This window comes from Neodiprion pinetum, chromosome 1, assembly GCF_021155775.2.
Source record: "Neodiprion pinetum isolate iyNeoPine1 chromosome 1, iyNeoPine1.2, whole genome shotgun sequence".
NCBI lineage: Eukaryota > Metazoa > Arthropoda > Insecta > Hymenoptera > Diprionidae > Neodiprion > Neodiprion pinetum.
Window position 1 is genome coordinate 36596125 of NC_060232.1, and position 19224 is coordinate 36615348.

At 38.4% G+C, this 19224-nt stretch overlaps 1 protein-coding gene across 7 annotated transcripts in view; it reads left to right on the forward strand.

The window, feature by feature from the left end:
* The window catches only part of LOC124221125 (nephrin), a 73184-nt gene extending 57233 nt beyond the window's left edge, over positions 1-15951 (forward strand). For 4 of the 7 annotated variants that reach the window (XM_069133118.1, XM_069133116.1, XM_069133117.1 and 1 more), the window contains 5 exons: positions 4046-4390; positions 8933-9199; positions 10494-10597; positions 10700-10972; positions 12792-15951. In XM_069133118.1, the coding sequence (XP_068989219.1) occupies positions 4046-4390; positions 8933-9199; positions 10494-10597; positions 10700-10972; positions 12792-12869 (1067 nt within the window). In that variant the 3' untranslated portion in view covers positions 12870-15951. The remainder of the gene's footprint in view (positions 1-4045; positions 4391-8932; positions 9200-10493; positions 10598-10699; positions 10973-12791) is intronic. The other 3 variants (XM_046631291.2, XM_069133120.1, XM_069133127.1) reach the window with 2 other exon arrangements.
* Positions 15952-19224: the final 3273 nt, after the last annotated feature.

Below are 19224 nucleotides of genomic sequence, written 5' to 3' on the forward strand. Positions count from 1 at the left end.
ACCTAAAATTCGTCGATTTTGAAGAAGGAGAAATATTTTACCACTTATACAACACTGTCGTTCGAATCATCTAACCGGACTATACATATATATTTGTTTAAGACCAGTTTTTCAAACCGAATGCTGTATTTTTAAGTTTTTTTTCCGACCAAAAACAAACTTCAAGACTACCCCGATATTATTTAAGATCGGTATGAATTTTCTTTTGGCTAACAAATTCTATTAGCGGTTTTTGAATATTCCAAACAAAAAAGAGATTATCTAAAAAAAGACAAAGACTTAAAATTAGCTGTATCTTGTCAATGTTAAGAATTAAATAATTGTTGTCGTAGCTCGTTGGATTCGTCTCGATGTCTGCGGTGTGATGTGATGAATATAAAAAAACGTGAGGCAAGAAAATAATTAAAAAAAAACATTACGAACAGCTAACATAAATTTCTCTAAAAAAAAAAAATAGCTTCGATACATACGGTGAAATGTTTTTTTTTCTGCAACTCTTGTAGAATCCAAAACGTTCACTTATTATTTTCCAAACTATTACACCCTGCAATACGTATCTGTATACCACGTATATTATGAATTATACACCTAATACCCATAATGCATAAGTATGCGTTGATATATTACGTTTAATTTTGAGCACTGTTTGCTACGCTGCACGGCCTTGCATCGTAGAAGTAAAATGGGTCCGTATACCTAGCTGTATACTTACGTATGTTATACCATACTATACACCGTATGAATATACAATACACATATGTATATGCACGTATAATACACCTACGTATTATATTCGCATATAATTCCAGTAGAGAAGACTGTCTCCTTCCCTCATTCGCTCGTCACTCAGAACGTCCGTAGCTCAATTCATTGCTCCGGTCACTCGGCGCTCCGATTTGCCGATAGATCCATTCGCCCCGCGATCCGCGTTCGTGTCTATCGATCTTTTATCGCTCCAGCCGTAAGCTCGCCGAATTTAAGCGTCAGTTTATGAACCCGCAATGCTATCAATGCTCGTGAAATAGGTACGGTTACCGTAGAGCTTATACGATTCGAATCTTCGGTTCGCCAAATTTTCGGCTAACAATTTTTATTGTTTTTCCACGCTTGAACATTTGCCGAAAACCTTATCAGTCTTTATCGCTTAAACGAACTTTGCAAAAGTGGTTATGGGTTATTTTTTCTTTTCTTTCTCTTTCCAGTTAATTATGAACGAATATTCGTAACATCGTGTGTGTGGACAGTGAAAATGTACTTCTTGTCACAGGAAATGGAATTTGAGTCCAGTGGGCTGCGGTCGAATGTTTCCACTGAGGGTAATATTGAAAGTGCCGTCAAAAAAGAGCATTTTTAGCGTATATCTACCAGCTTTTGCGAATGTGTCTTCTCTATTTTTTTTTTTTTAATCGTCCGTTCAATTTTTCAAAAGGAAGTTCGAAAAGAATTTTTTCATTGCTGTGAAACAACGGATTCGACTATAAGTGACTAAAAATTTTACGAACCGTGCCTCTTACGTATCCGTATCACACAAGGAAAATAAAACTTTCAATATTCCCTCAGCATTCATTATATGAAAAAATAAGAAACCGGATTGACATTCGGTAAGTGTGATAAATGACGAACGACCTGCAAAGTGAAGCTACGGTCGTTTTGAGTGAAGTCGCGCATCGTAGTATCGGAAAAGAAATTAGCAAAAGAAGAAAAAAAAAAAACCAAAAAATATTTACGCAATTATCCACGGAGACCGGTACAGGCGCCAAATTATTTTGTGCAAAAGAAAATTAGTCTAATCGAAAAAAAGAAAAATGAAAATAAGGTTAAGAAATCTGTTTTGAAAATTCCCACTGTGGCGGAGTAATTTTATTGGTATGTCTTTTTTTTCCTCTCACTTTACCAACTTTTCATACACTGTTTCGCGACATTTCGCGTATAAAGCACAGGACAAAAACTATGGAGCTCGTTGACCTCTGTGTCCCCCTCGAAAGATTCGCGTCGACCGAGATGAAGGCATAACGCAATATAAGCTGTATCACATTTTATCCGCAGGGGGTGCGGAATATAAAGATTTCGACCGGGATGGAATACGAACTAAAATCCACACACACACACACACGCACACCGAAAATTCACGGACCTGCGTATGCAACGATATGCGGACGGAAATCGATAAACGAGCGGGAAACGGGGGTGCAAATAAGCGAATAAGCGTTTGAAATTCGTCGCGAGAAACGGGGGTCAGGGGTCAAGGCGAAGCTTGCACGATAACTTGTTGGCCTTTTGTCGGTCATCCGTGAAAGCGGGACTTTCTCATATTATGTTATACATCATCGGGGCTTCGGCACAACATGCGATATCTGATCACGTGCCAGGTATACCTACCGTACCTTGGAGCTTTGGCATGCGGTTAGGCTTATTCGTATTACAAACGCAATTCCGGCCTCGTCACGTGTCGCGAAATTTTCGCTTGCAGATGACAAAAGTCAGGGAATCATGATGGACGATAGGGAAAAACTTACTTTTCTTATAAATCGTTTTCAAACTTCAGCCATGCTTCGTTCAATTTCTAATTGTTTGTGTGAATCGAAGCAATGCTATGTGTTTTTTAGATACAAATTTATAAATTCAATGTGCGCAACTTCTGATGCTTTTGGTCATAAAAGCTGGCCAACATTAGCTAAGTTTCGTGGGAAAACGTCAGGGAATTCTGAATTTTTTTATGAGAAAATTCAGGGAATCTTATTCGAGCAAAATTTTCGGCACCTTTTTTTTTTTTTTTTTTTTTCTTCATATTCCTCACTCTTCTCGGACCCGATATCGCGGATCGGTAATGCGTAATGTAAATGTTGAAAGGTTGCACGATCTTTGCGTGCTTTTATAACGTCAGGGTGGAGAGGAGAGAAAAAAAGAGGAGAGAAAAAAAAACATCATTAGACCTGTATTGAAATTCGATTCAAAGTAAACATTTTCACGTACATGGAACTGTGCCGACGAGCTGGCTGCCCGGAGCCTGACTCCATTACCCCGAAACGTATATGTTACGCGGATACGTGATGCGGAATTTTAAACCGGATGTAGAGGAGAAAAAAAAAAATTAAAAATTTACCATACAGCGCAACGGTTATGCGTGAACGAGGATCACTGACGTCATATCAACGAGCTTTTTATGTTATAGAAATAGAAAATAAACGAAGTGTATGGAATTACTCGGGACTTTTCGATGCTTAGCTATATTTTTTTGTCGACATTTATGCTTTTAACTGAGGGAAAATTTACCGTAGGATTACCGTAAACACTTCAGGATTAATGAGTACTACCGTCGGAATTAAAAGATAGGAGAGGAAAAGGAAGCAAAAAAAAAATGAACGTTTTAAAAAACTTGAACAGTTCTCTTTTCGCCAATGATAAGTGAACACGAATGACAAAGCCTAAAAAGATTAGAATCGTATGAGAAACACTTGTAGAGTTTAATAATTTTAAACGTTTCAATTTTAAAAGACTTTTCTCGAATTTTTGACGCGCTCATAGTTTTTATTATTCGAATTTACTCAATGAGTCGTTTCTATAAGGCAATAGAGACGTTGTTTAATCCGTGTTCACCATTACTGGCGCAAATAAAATTGGCGGATATCTTTTCGAACGTTTCATCTCCCGCTTTTCCTAACTTTTGACGCAATTGATCTGGCCTCGTAAATCCTGAATCAATTTTTTGCGCACAACGATAATACTATAAATCGTATATTTCGCTGAAGAATAGCAAAAAAAAAATTTGACACTGGAAAATTCGTTGCCAAGGCATAAAAATAAAAGAAATATGAAACAAAAAAGATAGCACACATAGATAACCATGTAAAATGCGTGGAAAAATTTGCGCAAGCCTCGAAGTGCGGAGGCGAGGGAACAGACGGATATCTACTCGGCAAAGTCGGGCTGAAAGGAGAGTGTAAAAATTTGAAAAGAAAAAAAGAAAAAGAAAAGAAACCGCGGCACCGACAACGGTGGGATCCTATAGACGATGAACGTTCAGGGCAGATTATCCCCGTACCAGCAGGTGAACGGCTGACGCGTCCCCCGTCTCCGGAGAACTGCACGATCCGGGAAGAGAGTCGAACGATGGTGAGGGTGAGCTGCGCAGAGAGCGAGTACTTCGACCCGAACACGGCGACGTACGTCCTCCAGGTCTTCGACGCCGGTTCGCGACGACTCCTGGCATCGGCGACGAGTCTGACCCCCAGCATCCTCGAGGTGACGGATCTCCCGGCTGAACGAAGCCAATTGGGCCTCGTCCTCTCCCTAAGGATCATGACGGCCCACGCGACCAGCGACGCAACCGTTCTCCACAGCCAGCACTTCGTCCAGGAGGGCGAGACCCTGGAGCACCAGCGATACCCAGGTAGGGATCACATTGACGTCGGGCGGGGTTGAAATTCCGAATTCGAAAAGTTCCCCGAGCGACGGATTCCGAATTCTTTCGCGGCGAAACTTTTGAAGTTAGGAAGTCGAACTTTAACGAAACGTTAATGTTCCGAATGGTCCGAAACCCGATGATCAAAGTTCCGAAAAGGGAAAGTTAAAAAATCTGAAATTCTGAATGATCAAAGATTTTCAGTGCCGTTCAAATTTCACCAATTTCATTTTTCTTTGTTTTGGATTTTCGATACTTTTACTACGGCAATTCTGATCTTTCTGATTTTTCACAACCACTCGTTGAGTAAAATACACCGTGTGAGTATGTTTGGATTTTCAGAATTTTACTCCATAGAAACTTGAATTTTTGGAACTTTGAGGACCAGTCGGATTTCGGACCATTCGGAACCTCTGTTGTTTCTTAAACGTTTGATTTCATTGCTTGAAGTTTCGCCACGAAACAATACGGGATTAGGCGATTTCGGAACTTTTTTAATCCGGAACTTGAACCCCGCCTCATTGACATGATCTGAGATTTCAACCGATATCGCGAGTTCAGTCTACGCAGCTGCCCTGGCAACGTCGCGTGCTTCTTCTCTGTGCATTCAAGCAATTTTTACAACCCTCTGTGTGATCTATCTTTATTCACCCTGCACCCCACGCGACAAATTCTACAACTCCTTCGTTACTCGCGCTCCTCAAAATATATATCGTCGCGTATTCGGTAAATCGACATTTCGCACATCGACCTGCTGTCAAGTTTTTTTTTTTTTTTTTGTCCGAGCTTCACGGTCTTTCAATTTCAATATGGGAGTTAAAGTTGGAGGAAAGAAAAAGACGAACACAAAATTTAGTAAATCATATTCAAGGGAAGTAGAACTGCAATTTTGAACCGATGTTTTGAAAGCATCGGGAATGTTTCATCCCGACCCGTACACGTATATGTACGAGTATACATATACAATTTATACCCTCTTTCTTTTGCTTACTTTATTATTTAAGGGGGATTTTTTATGCCTGCTCACTATGCGCTTCGCTTTTTATTATAACTACACGATTTATTCATCCTATCAGTGGAATTTTTAGACTTGTATAACATTATAGCTGCATGCAACTGACACGTAGATGTTACACGTTTTAAATTGAAGCTACCAGTACTCGAGTCAATTTTCTCAAGGTAGGAAAATTCTCGATCCATTCAGTCACACGTGATGTAATTATTCAATGAAAATCGCAATTTTTCATACCATCGAGTCAAGTCGGTAAAATAAACGAAGAATCGAGTTTAAGCTTGTATAATAAATCATTATCAGCGCTTTTCAACGAATAATCGCAACGTGGCTGAATCAGAGTTTTGGTCCTCGTTTGTAAGGGTAATTGACTGGTACATTGGGTCCCCTCAACTTCTATAGATGTAATGATATGAGTAAAAATTATACAATATAATTGACATGTGTTCACATTCGTCACGTGCTTGTTGATAATCTCGAACAATCGCGCTTCACGATTTCACGCCGTCGTTGCGACGGACAATTAGAAAGCTGACAAGAAAACAAGTTTGACGAGTGAGATTAGATATTGAAAAATCTCTGTCATCCCGAGAACTTTTCAAACAAATTGGAGGAATTTCATTGCATCGCATTTTATTCTCGGACAGCGAAGCCTCAAAATACTCATAAAAACTGATCGTACGATCGTTGTCAAATATCGCAGTTTTCAATATAATGTGGAACAAAAATTCAGTGTTGACTAAAACAAAAAAGTATGCAAGCGAAGCACCCGTGTATTCATGACTTCGGTATATAAGGCTAAAAATATATACTCCAAAAAAATGTAAAGTAAACTAAATTTTTTACTTTTTGACTTTTACCACCCGCGAAAAGTTGTCGCTGCATAAAAGATGAAAATGTATTATGCAGCAGCACCCTGAGTTTGCACGTCTCTTTACACCGTGTTACAGCCGAGTTATATCCGAAAGATTGTTGAGTCTTGAATTTTGAACACGCCTGTAAGTACCAAAATCATCTCATCGTCAATCTTTCACGATTAATGCAACATTTTTACAAATTTTTGAGTGACCTAACACTGCACGCCTTCTGCAAATATAAAAATGAATAAATGTTGAATGTGGTAAAAAAAATTCCTAAACCAACAAAATACCGGAAAATAGATCATTCACAGAGTAGAATTTTTCATATTTTGAGGTGAAAAAAATTTTAAGATACCGTGCGATGAAAGAAAAGTATTTATTTGCGCGAGTGAGGTTGAATTTTTGGACAAAGAATGAATTACCGATTTTCACGATAATTCATTATTTATCTTTGATCAAATCAGACTACTCTTGATGCTTTTCATATGAAATTTACGGTGAAGATGCCGTGGAGTCCTTTTGACCTCGGTGTGCAGTGTAAGGGTTAACCACAGCTCGCCCTTATCAGCGGCAATCGTATCTAATTTGCGATCACGCAATCCGCAAGCATCTCAATTTTTGTCGCGGCCAAATTCCACGCGTTCGTATTCCAGCAACGCAGTCCGCACCCTCTTGCCAATTACATATATGATACCAGATAAAAACCCAAAACGAGCATCGTTAGTTTCGTGGTTCGTTAGAGCTTCCAGCTTCTGAAAGCTTCCTTGCACTCGGTGTGTAGCGAGGCTGCTTGAGTCTAGCTCACCTAAAAGGTTCCCGTGCGGAGGATTTCGTCTTCCCACCGTAGGACAGTACCTCGACTCACGCTGATTCGGTAGTAAGGAACAAGGGTGGGCATTGTTCCTTTGACAATGACCAGCATAGACGTAGGCCGGGTCAAAGAAACCTCTGTGAGAACAATGCTTGGATAATTCGACGACTCAACTTTGAAGAGCGACGAGTTTCCGCTGTACCAACGTATTTTACGTGCATACGTGTACCCATATACCTGCATAAGCATATTATGCATCAAAAGCGGCATGCACGCAGGTGCAATGTCCCGGAGATCGCTGAAGCCTGCAGCGTGAAAAAGACGCGGGTTTTAACCCTTTCAGTCACAGTGGGATGCTCGGCGTTCTACCTCGAAAATTTCCATGTCCTAGCCTTATCGCAGTTTACTTACAAATTCGAACCATCCCTGTTACTTCGTGCAGCCCCGAAAACTTCCGAGTAACGAGTTTCAGCGAGAATCATCGAATTTTGATAGTTTTTTCGATTTTACATCCGCCATGTTGGATCCGCGATTTTTAATTTAGAAATCATCAAACTCTGACTTCAGATTCGTGATCAGCCGCTCCAAAAATCCCCGAGTAACGAAATTCAGTTGAAGTTGAAAAATGCCCGACTGAAAGGGTTGAAGCCAGCCGACCCAGCTCAGCACCGACTCTTTTCAATTACCGAGTTAATTACTCGGCTAGTTATCAGCGATTGGTTCATATATATGTATAAGCGCGAGGATCGCTACGAGGCTTCGTAATTATGAAACGTCCAACGTCACAATTAGCTAATTGCTTCGAGACTCTCCACGACGTCACGTCAAAGTGTTTCAGCAAGCTTACACAATCCGGACTGTGTATAGACGGCACCCTGTAGCCTCGGGTGCAAATTAACTCTGTTGCAAGCCCTTCGTAAGTTCGATCGTTTTTAGTTGATATTTATCCACGTTCAGCTATTTTTGTTCGATTTTTTACTTTTTACTTGTTCCTTTCACACCAAATCAAACAATACCCATTCAATTACACTTGCTAGTGACGATCGATTGAGTGCGCGTTTATACTCGCGGGCCGAAAGTAGGTACACTTGTCGAGGTGGTAATTTACACGCTGCGCATTCCGAGTTTAGCTTTTGGGAAGTTGTGAAAATTCAATCAACCCTCCGATTTCAAGGATAATTAATTTTTATTCTCAGAATTCTCGTACAATTTGAGTACAAGTTACGAAAAGATGTTTTGGGAGTTACCGACGAAGTATTCGTACCAAAGAATAAAATCAGACTATTACTTTAAAGCTTCTGGTATAGTAGATTCCTTTCGATTATAGTTCAAAATCGAATGTCGAGTAAATATCGCTTAATCTCAACTCCCTCAGCCTAAAACCTGCCGGTTACATCAACGTTTCGGGTGTTCAACGAACCGTCATTTGGAATTATCAATTAATTAACAAAAAATCGCGTCACTTTGTCGAGAAACCGGAAAACAGCATGAAAGAACGAAAAATTTCGCTGGACGAGAGCTGTGACGGTACACCGGAAGAAATTCGGCCAACTCGAACTCGTTGATCCAACATCCCGCATATCTCATCTCGACTCGCGCAAACCACGAAGCATAATCATTGGCCGACTGGAATAATACCGCAATACCTGGGCTTGATAAAAGCCGGGGAGATCCGTTCCGCGATAAGATTGAGCGTCTCGTTCCCATTACATCATATATATAACGATCCTCCTCCGCAGCGGGGGTCGAAATAGAGAGCACCGGTGTACTCGGATTGTTTGTTAAGTGGGCAAGGGATTGCCGGGAGTCCCGGGGTGGAATATTAAAGCGAAAGTTTACGTCGACAGCTCTGACGCCCGTGATGCTGTCTCTGTCGGGTCCGCTGCTGGGTGCCGTCGTTGGCGCAGCTGCCGGTCTGCTCCTGGTCATCTTCGTGATAGTCCTTGCCGTCCGTTTGCGGTACCGCCCCCGCCCCCAGGACGACAAGGACTCGCACGACGACGGAGGGATGGCGAACCTTGCCGCCCCGAACGAGAAGACGTCGAGCCTGCCGGCCAACGCGGACAGCATAGAGAGCTTCGAGAAGAACCCCGACATCATACCCCACGCCAACGGTAAGTCGGACCTACGAGAGTTGGGATTTGTCTGCCGCTTTACTACGATTCGAGTCATTGCGGAATTCCGCGCCTCGGATCCGAGGAATCGATTTAATTTCAGAGAGTATCGCGGCTTAGGACCCTAACGATGATATACCATGGAGGCACCGACCCCGTATATCCATGGGGAGGGTCGCCGCCTGCAGTCCTATACCTATACCTGGCAGTATTATGCGCAAACGCTCTTACAGATAAAGGCTAATTAATTGCAAATTGGTACTTGGAATATAATGCTCGTTGAAAGCGGTTTACCCTCCTTGTATGTGTATATTTGCACCCCGATACCGTAACGCGGGGTGAAAAATCTACGAGGTCGCTGATCTATGGATGGACGCGTATAAGTTTCCGGTCTGCGTTTGCGTGTGTAAGGTACCTGCCGGTTATGCGGTGTGACAGAAAAATATTACCCTGTTCCATGCCTCTGTGTCTATAAAGTATATGTACGTACACACGTACACATCCTCCGGAAATTTATACACGTTTTCAATTTTTACGTGCGGATTGATACAAGGTTTGAAAAAAAAATGTTCCAGCAGTTCCACTAAATTTTTTTTTGGCTCGATTTAACCAATTTTCAATGTACTACGAAGTGAAAAAAAAAAATTACAAAGTACAAATTAATACGATGATATGACAATTTAAACGTCAAAATTACAATAATTTGTATCATATTCATTAACAGAAATGTAAAATTAAGTTAAACACAAAATGGACATTACGCTTGGTTCAATTTTTCTGCCAGTGATATCCGTGCACTTATTCGATCAATAATACGCTTCCCGTCATGGAAAGTAAAATATTGTATACTCTACATCCCCTGTGGTGAATATATGGACAGCACTATTTTCGAGTTGAATCTACATCATTTGTGGCAAGATTTACAAATCCGATAGTAAGAGTTTCGAAACCAATAGCAAGAGTTAACGATACGCTCAGGTAGATTTACACACAATCGATGTAGATTTGACTCCAGGAGAAGTGCTGTCCGCACGTTCGCCACAAAAGAGATGTAAAATCTACGACACATTTTTTTTTGCATGTAGATACGCTAGATAGCAAATAGATACTCCGCTTTTTTCGTCATGTTGTACAAATCATTGAGATGCAGGAAGAGAGACAGAAAAAAAAAAAAAAGGAAAAAATAATCCTCTCTATGAGTCCAAATGATATTCTTATCGACAATTTATATCGTTGTTTCTCTCTAAACGCACGAACCTTGTTTTAAACCCTCGTTACCTCTGTTTCCGGTCAGAAAACTCGTACGCCGAGCTCTGCAAGGGCGCGTCGCCCCGTTTTATCCTGCCGCAGTCTCGCCAGCTTCAGGATCAGTCGTCCTTCGGCCCTAATGGGAACAACGTAAGTTGTTACCGTGATATTACCGGCGCATCCCCAGCTCGGGTGCGGCAGAAAGATGTTAAAAAATGCCTAACGAACGCTTCGACGCCCTTGATGCCGCAGAGTATCGAGCTCACCTACGCCGAGTTGTCGCTCCAGAGGGGCGGCAGACGGGTTCCCCCAAATTGCTACCAGCCGGTTCCTGTCGCGGGTGTTCAGCGTCCTCAGCTTCTGCCTATGTCCACATTGACGCGTCGCCAGCAGCCCCAGGATCCGACGATTTACGCACAGGTTGCGACCGGGAAGTCTGTTTACATTCCGCCACCTCATCCCTATCTGACCAGGGGCGTCGACGAGACCACGGCGGAAACTCCTCTTATCGGTCGTGAGAACAAGGTACGCGCCCATCCTCTAGATAACCCGAAAACGCGGTCAGGCTTTGTCCGCTCGGATCGAAACCCCGTCGAGTTTCAATTAGGGACGGGCGAACGTTGAGAAAATAAAAAAGTCAATCGCACGAATCGATGATGTTCAAAAAAAACAAAAGTCGGCGAGAAAAACGACAAATTTTACATACTTGCGAGAAAAGGTTTCTGATCATTCTGTAGATTCATTTTTTTTTTTCCCCCCATTAGTGAATCATCGGTAACAGAAAAAAAAAAAATATCCGACGTTGAGAAAAAAGAATCGATCATCGATTAATCGAATAGTAAAAATGTCGGCAGAAAATAATCAATTAATTGGAAGATAATGTCGGTGTTTTTGATTAATCTGAAAGTGTCGCCCATCCCTAAATTTCAATCATATTTTTTTAAGGACGAATCGATCTAGATCGAAAATTGGGAGAAGAGGACGAAACCGTTAGAAAAATCTCCGGTCATTTTAGTCGAACTAATTATTATGGTGAATACTGTATGAGACGGAAACTCTACTCTGTAACAGAGATGAATCCAAGGCAATTCGAAGAACGCAATTGCTAAGATATAAAACCGTTCGAGAAAAGATTTGCTGTAATCCGAATGTACGGAATTGTGAAACTCCGGTGTCTTTTCTTTATTTATTTATTTTTTATTTTTTTTTCTACTTTATTCCGATTTCAAGGCTATTAAGAGAATTTCTGTTCTCCAAGAAGCGGCTTGATAAAATATTAAAAAACGGTCAGCTTCGATTGGGTTAAAATAGGTTTGTCGGAGTAAATGTTTTGTGAAATGTTTTTCGGCTAAATTGTTTAAATCTCGTTAGCATGTGAAATGAGTCCAAAAACGTAAAAATCGAATCAAAAACACCGGAATTCAATGTAGTCGAACATTAAATAATGTTAAAAACCTTCTCACAATTTCTTGATGTTTTAGCTTGTATATTTTAAATTTACTCAGATTCAATTCTATCACATGGTAAGAATGTTTTTTTTATTCGTATTCACTATCATTGTCACATGTATAAAATTACAAAATATTTGAAATAGTTTTTACCTTGTCTATTTTTCTTAACTTTTTATACAAACCGATTTATCCTCAAACGCTGAAATACTGAAAAAAGTGACGCGATTCAAATATTGAGAATTGAAATATGTAGACCGTCGATTATGGAAAAAAATTACTGTCTGCTCGTATACTTTGCATCAATTCATCTCTACATCTGGACATGTCTATTTCAACGGGCTCGAAATGAATAGACAATTTCTTTAACGTGTAATGTGTTATAAGACAGAAAAATCAATGGTGAAATATTTGAATTTCAAAACTACAGAGTTTCCACGGAATATTGAGAGAAGTACACTGCCTGAACAATAGAGACTATTTATTACGCTGTTCCGCCCATGTTATTTCACATCATATTTTTTACCGCGTAGAGCACTCAATGCTCTAAAAAATCTGTAATCTGCTTGAAAATTACAGGTTATTTTATACGAATGTGTATTTATTTTTTTATTTTTTTTTTTTTTTTTTTGCTTTTCTTTTATTGGGAAAATGATTTTTCAGAAAATACGGGACAATCGTTAGAGAAGTTAGTTCAAAGTGCATATTCTGGTAATATTTTCCTATCCAAAGGTTTGACAAAAATTGAAAAAAGAAGTCAGAGATTCCGTACTGATAAAAAATGGTCTCAGAACTGCCTGATTTGTCCCTATTGCGACGGTGTGAGATTTTCGAAATTTCAATCGTGCAACACTGCCGACGATCTTTAATCGAATATCACTATTATACATGTGCAGATAACAACGATCACAGAATCAGCGAATTCGTTATGGCGTTCGGCCACACCACCAACATCAATGGCGCCGGCCACGTGACTCTATAAGACGGAGCTGTAAATTAATAAATCGAAAATCGGGTCTGTCGCGAGGCAATCATCATAGTAATATAGCTGCGGACGCGGATGTGAGCGGCAATGATTACGTTAAATATTGTACAACGGTGAGAAATATGTCCGAATGTAACGGATCAACCGTCCCGAAAAAATCTGCCGAACCTCGCGGTAATATTTTCATGAATGTGAAAAAGGAAAAGCGAACAAGGAAATAGGATACAAAACTCAAGCGAAGGGGATCCCCCGGAACGCGGAAACGTGACGAGTTCGACGACAAGAGAGGGTGAAACGAGTGTAACATGAAACTCGAGCGGCGCCCGGTAAATAAAAGAAGGATCTTCGCCGTAAGGAACAACCGAATTTCTTTCCCGTCTCACCGACTATCCGAGAATCGATAAATTCTACTCATATCGAGAGCTCGATATAGGTATAAGTGGCTTTTACCCGGTCGACAGCCTTCAGCCTTTTCCCTTTCGATTCCACTTTGCAGAGGATGATTTTTCACCCCCTTCATCTCTATCGACTCTTGGACGATCCTTGTCTTCCGCACCATACGACACTGGACAGCGGAAAAATTTCAAGAGAGTATCGAAGACTCGTTGACGGTTTAAAAAGAAATCTGTAATCCATAGAAATGCATCGGTCATCGTCGACGATTTCGTATTATTTTTTCGCAGTATTTTCCACGGGACTGCAATTGGCTTCGGACCGTAAAGGGGCTCGGAATTCTTGAAACGAATAACAGGATATGTTGAGACATTAAAGCCGTAGACCACCAGCTGTAAACTCGAAACCAAAAATGTGACGAAGATATTCTCCGGACCCTAAGTAATTCGGTTTACTTGATCCGTTTGAGTACACATGCGGATGTTAATCAAGCTGCTCAACCCCGATGACTTTGGGCTGAAATAAAATTCCGTCTCTCGTCTGTAACCCGGCGAAATAACGATACAGGCACAATATCTGCGTACCTACGTTACGGTTTGTTCACCTGATTTTTATCAGCCCTGTATAATAATCGCAGATGGACGATAATACACGTCATGTGCAGTGCAGTGTCAGTTTTTCGCTGTATAGGATTGATAAAAATAAGTAGGGAAAAGACAAAAACGGTAAAAAAGATTAAAATTAAAAATAATGTTTAACAATAATGCAGTGTTTGTATGAGATAATCAGGGTGTAGGTTTAAGGTGTAAAGTCGGAGGAGATGAAAAATTGTGTTTCTTTACGAACGGTGTGCGGGATAAAAGCGTAGCTGACAAAAGGGAAGGGATAAAGTTAACAATAATAATAATGATAATAATAATAATAGTAATCATAATAATAACAATGATTGACAATGGGAGAAAAGGCGAAACTGGGTCGACTGCCTTGAGAAATAAACTGAATAAAGACCGAAGAGAAGTTTAAAAAAAGGAGAAATATATAATATAGTACGTATAGGTATAATATAAGTTTAGGGGTACACGGAAGGTTTTTACGCTAGGACAAATGATAAAAAGATTTGGTAATTTGTCTGACATTATAGTTGGTTCATACATACGTGTATAACACATAGGTATAATGGTATATATATATAAAATATTCATGTACGTATATAATATTATAACAAATAGAAAAAGACTCCCGTCAAGTTATAGTTATATTAAACAACGTGTTAGGCGACGAGTCGGACGTAAGTATAAAGTGAAGTTTAATTTTCAACAGCGGTTTTCAAATAACGTACAATACATAATTATTATATTACATTGTACGTATATACTATAGGTAAATGATGAGGATAAAAAGAGAGCGAAGAGTATTGTGTAACATAGAGGGAGAGAAATTAATAGTAACAACAACAATAATAATAATAATAATAATAATAACTGTGCTCAAAAAGTTTCAATAAAATACAATTTTGCCTATGCTAAAGAGAAAAGAAGGAAAAAAAAGAAGATTAACAGAGAAAGGTGAGAAAAATAATAATAATAATAATAATAATAATAATAATTCATACAATAGTTATTTTTCATATGCTGTGCCAAGGTATAATATAATTATTATTAATATTACATATATATATGTAATATATATTACATGATAAATATATATTACTACGAGACCGTAACTATTTAAACCATACATAATAATGACGAATATAGATAAATGAATAAGTAATAATAATAATAATAATAATAACAACAACAACAACAACAACCACAATTATAATTATTAATCGCATCTACAATAATAATAATAAATATTGTAATAATAATCATAACAACAACAACAATAATAATACAGTTTTTATCAAGGAATATAATTTATATATATATATAGAGTCAAAAGGTATAAATCTAAATAATATATATGATATACTTATACATATATATATATATATATATATATAAAAGTTAAAAGAGTTATAATATCTCCGAGGAATGAGTGTTCACAAACTAGATCGTTGTTCTAAAATAAGCTATAGCTATCGCGGCATGATAATAATTATTTAAATTTTAGAAAGGAATGAAAAATGTACACATATATGTATAAATATACATATATGCATAAAATGTCTATCTAGGTATATATGTATGTATATATGAATACATAAAATGATAGTATCTATTCAATATTCTATGTAAAACTGTACGCAGACGTTGCAATTCCACTGGTACTATAATTACACATATGACTGTATAAGTTTGATCCGTCGAGTTGATGAAAAATTACTTACACGAGAAGCAAAAAATCGGTTTATTTTAAATTGAATCTATGACGTCTGAAAAGTCACAAAAGTACGTTCGCTTTGTGAAATAAAGCTAAGAACCGGTGGTACAATGTTGGCCGATTCAAAATATCGTCGAAATTTGTATTTTCGTTTCTCTTTTGACATTTACTTTTCTGACTCACGTGACAAAGCGATTCGTCACTTGGCGTGAAATTTCCAAAGATAGGTAAACGCATTCCACGAATTGTCATTGTTGAAAGATGGAGAAGAAAAAAAAAAAAAAAAACAAAATGAAAAAGAAGAAAAAAGAAAAAACTAAATGAAAAATAACTGTAAAACGTCACACAAACAATCATTGCACCGTTCAATTTTGCTCGAATTTTTCACACTTCCTCCGCACGGTAATCTTTATTGTTACTCTATAAATCCTAAAGTCTAAAAGTGTTTTGCTCATTGTTATAATCCTACTTATTATACGACCAGTTGCAGGGTCTAGAATATAATAGCATTTCGTACCGTTTATTCGCGATAAGATATTTCATTAAACTCGTTTGCGGAAACGATACGAATATAGTATTTATACGTCTTAAACCTGGATTTCATTTCCTTTTCTGATATGTTGATCCATTAAATATCGAGTCTGCAGACTTGTGAAAGTATCGAGCGACCGCTTGCAATGTTTGCAACTCAATTTTAATGCACGTAAGAATCGTTTGTAATTACCACTCGGTTTACAAAAAAATCAACTCGCCAACTATTCGAACGCCGATCGATTCTTGCACCGTTCCCTCTAGGTTTTCACGACATTTTTACCAATGACAATCATCAGTTAGCTTTCGCGCTTATATCAGCAATCGTATTTTCGATTCGTATCTTTCCCAATTCGTATAATATTTTCTCAACGTTTTTTCCATCGCCAATCATATTTGCAATCAATAGTGTTACATTTGTTGTATTAAATGTTACAATCGCCATCAGCTGATTAGAAACTGCTTCTTGCATTTAGATTATTCTATTTCACTCTTAGAATCCTCGCGATTCTTTTCAATATCTAATAGCTAATATTGTCCGGGTCCGAACTATTTTCATCAATTATTGGTAAAAGTGAGAATTTTCACACGTTCTTAACTCTACTTCATACACACATACTTTATGTATACTAAAATTCTACAGCCGTTGTAGCTTCTCCGTAATTCTATTAGCCCGCCGAAATGCTCATTCCCTCATTCATTAATTCACACATGCAATTATTATACAGATAAATTAATATATTATTAATATTACATGTACACACACACACATACACACACACATATATATATATTACATGTATTATATATTAAAAAAAAATAGATATTATTTCACTTTTGTATGAAGGATTTTTCCATTATTATTATTACATTACAATTATAATAAAAACTAATAATATTAGGTTTAAAGGTTGAGTGCCTTCTGTAATCTAAAATACTGTATACTTTGTACTATATTTCGTGTTCGTTATAAATTCAGATGTAAATACAATTTTAAACATGTATAATGACACGTATTTTTCTCTCATTTCGTAGCTACACCAGATTTATTCATACCGCTCAAAGAAACCTTCTTATATTCCAAGGGATGGATCAAAGGCTCTCATTCAACGTATAAAGGTAATTACGTTTATCTTATGTATACCAGCATTACGTGTAACTTTATTGAAAATTCAAGTGGAAAATCAGTGTGCATTTAAAATTACATTGTATTATTTGTAATTTATTCGTCTTTTTCCTATATTTAAATCGTCATTTTTTGAAAATCAGTTACAGCGTTTAAATTTCCGCAGAATTTATTGATCCGTACTGAAATTACCACTCCTAAATTTCCACCCCTGGGAAGAAGAATAATTATTGTCAGCCAGTGAGGAAACGAGAGAAGATAGGAAAGAAAAATCGATGTTATGCGTTTGAGCAAGTAAATAATTTTCGAAGAGACGACTTCACGCACGTTTGTTATTGAGCGAACGATTCCGCTGCGGGAACTCGAACGTGGTAAATTACATTGTGCGGTAGAGGCTGAAAATTGCACAGCTTGTTCCACCAATATTCCTTCCATCACAAAGGGAGTCAAATTGACTGTCGTATATAATGTTAGGGTGAGGTAAACCGCCCTGCAAATTCTACGCCGTCTTTCGTCCTCGGAATACTTTGGCAAGTTGCAGAGCAGATGAGAGGTATATATATGTATAGATATATTAGAATGTTTGAGAAAAAAATAACTTGCGATTTTCCACCATTGCACCCCCTAAAAAGTTTGTTTAAGTTACAAAAAACATTAGCGTTCCACGTTACGTGGAAGATCACGCTCACTTGATTTTTCACTTTTATACATTTTTTTTTATATTTATGACGAATTGTGAATAAAAATTTTTTTATTGCTTAACATCAAGTCTCCGGTTAATGTTTGAAAAGTATATCTAAAGATCTTTTCGTTATTAATTCAATCTCATAAAATAGTTGAAATTTATTGCGAACCTTAGATTCCCGGATGATATATCGTTGTATTATGGATCATGATCTTTAGGTGAAATATAAATGTCAGGAGAGATGTAATAATTGAAATGCCACAACGTGTTTCTTCACTAATTCAAAAAAATGTGAAAAAAGTGAAAAATCGAATGAGCGCGATCTTTTTACAGAATCTTTCTTTAGACTTAAACAAACTCTTTTGGGGGTGTCACGATGGAAAATCGCAAATTGTTTTTTTTTTTTTTAAACATCCTTAACAATATATGTATTATAATAACGACAGCGCATAAAACTCCAATTACGCCAAAGCTAGGCGTATTCGCACGATTTCTTGTTTAATATCAAATACCAAATCGGAGTTGTTTCGGGAGCCTTGGCATTCAAACTCACTCACGAGCCGGCACATTGATAGCCGTGTGTACTTTCGGATTTCCACTCGCCGACACAATTTGGCACAAGTCAAATCTCGGCCGCATAGAAGGCGACAGAGAAACTCGACGGCAGCGAGGAGTTTGCCTGTGTCAATTTGACTCGGTATATGGAAAGCAAACCGGAGTCGAGTCCTTCCAACGAAGTTTGAATTAGGTTCTTGGATATTCATGTGCGGGAAATACCGGACGAAATTCCAACGCCCCAATCTCGGAATGAGAAATCTGGGTTAATCTGAGAAGTAGGTGTATATAATACGATACGTACAGGCGTCACGTCGGATTACATTGATCCGCAAAACCTTCCTAAGGATTCCGTCCTACGACGCATTTGCATTACACATTCAGCCTGTCACTCAATTACCTACAACCAATGCTGGAAATTATCCGCGACTTGGGATTCCTGCCATTGCTAATTCATTGTCGGACATGGTCCCTTGTCACGTAAATGCCCAATCAGACCGATGTTCGTTGGATATTTAACGAGGACTGCAAAGCTGTAAACAACGGTACCTTCGATACGGTTTAACCCGCAGCCCGTATCAGTGAGAATTAATTAAAGTCAGCAGTTTATCCCCATTTTGTAAGCATTAGTTAACCACGCCTGGCTGAAATGAGAATTTAAATGTCAGCTGGTATCCTGCTGGTAATTTATAGATCTATAAAATTGCCGGACGTTGGTGGCGGACAACT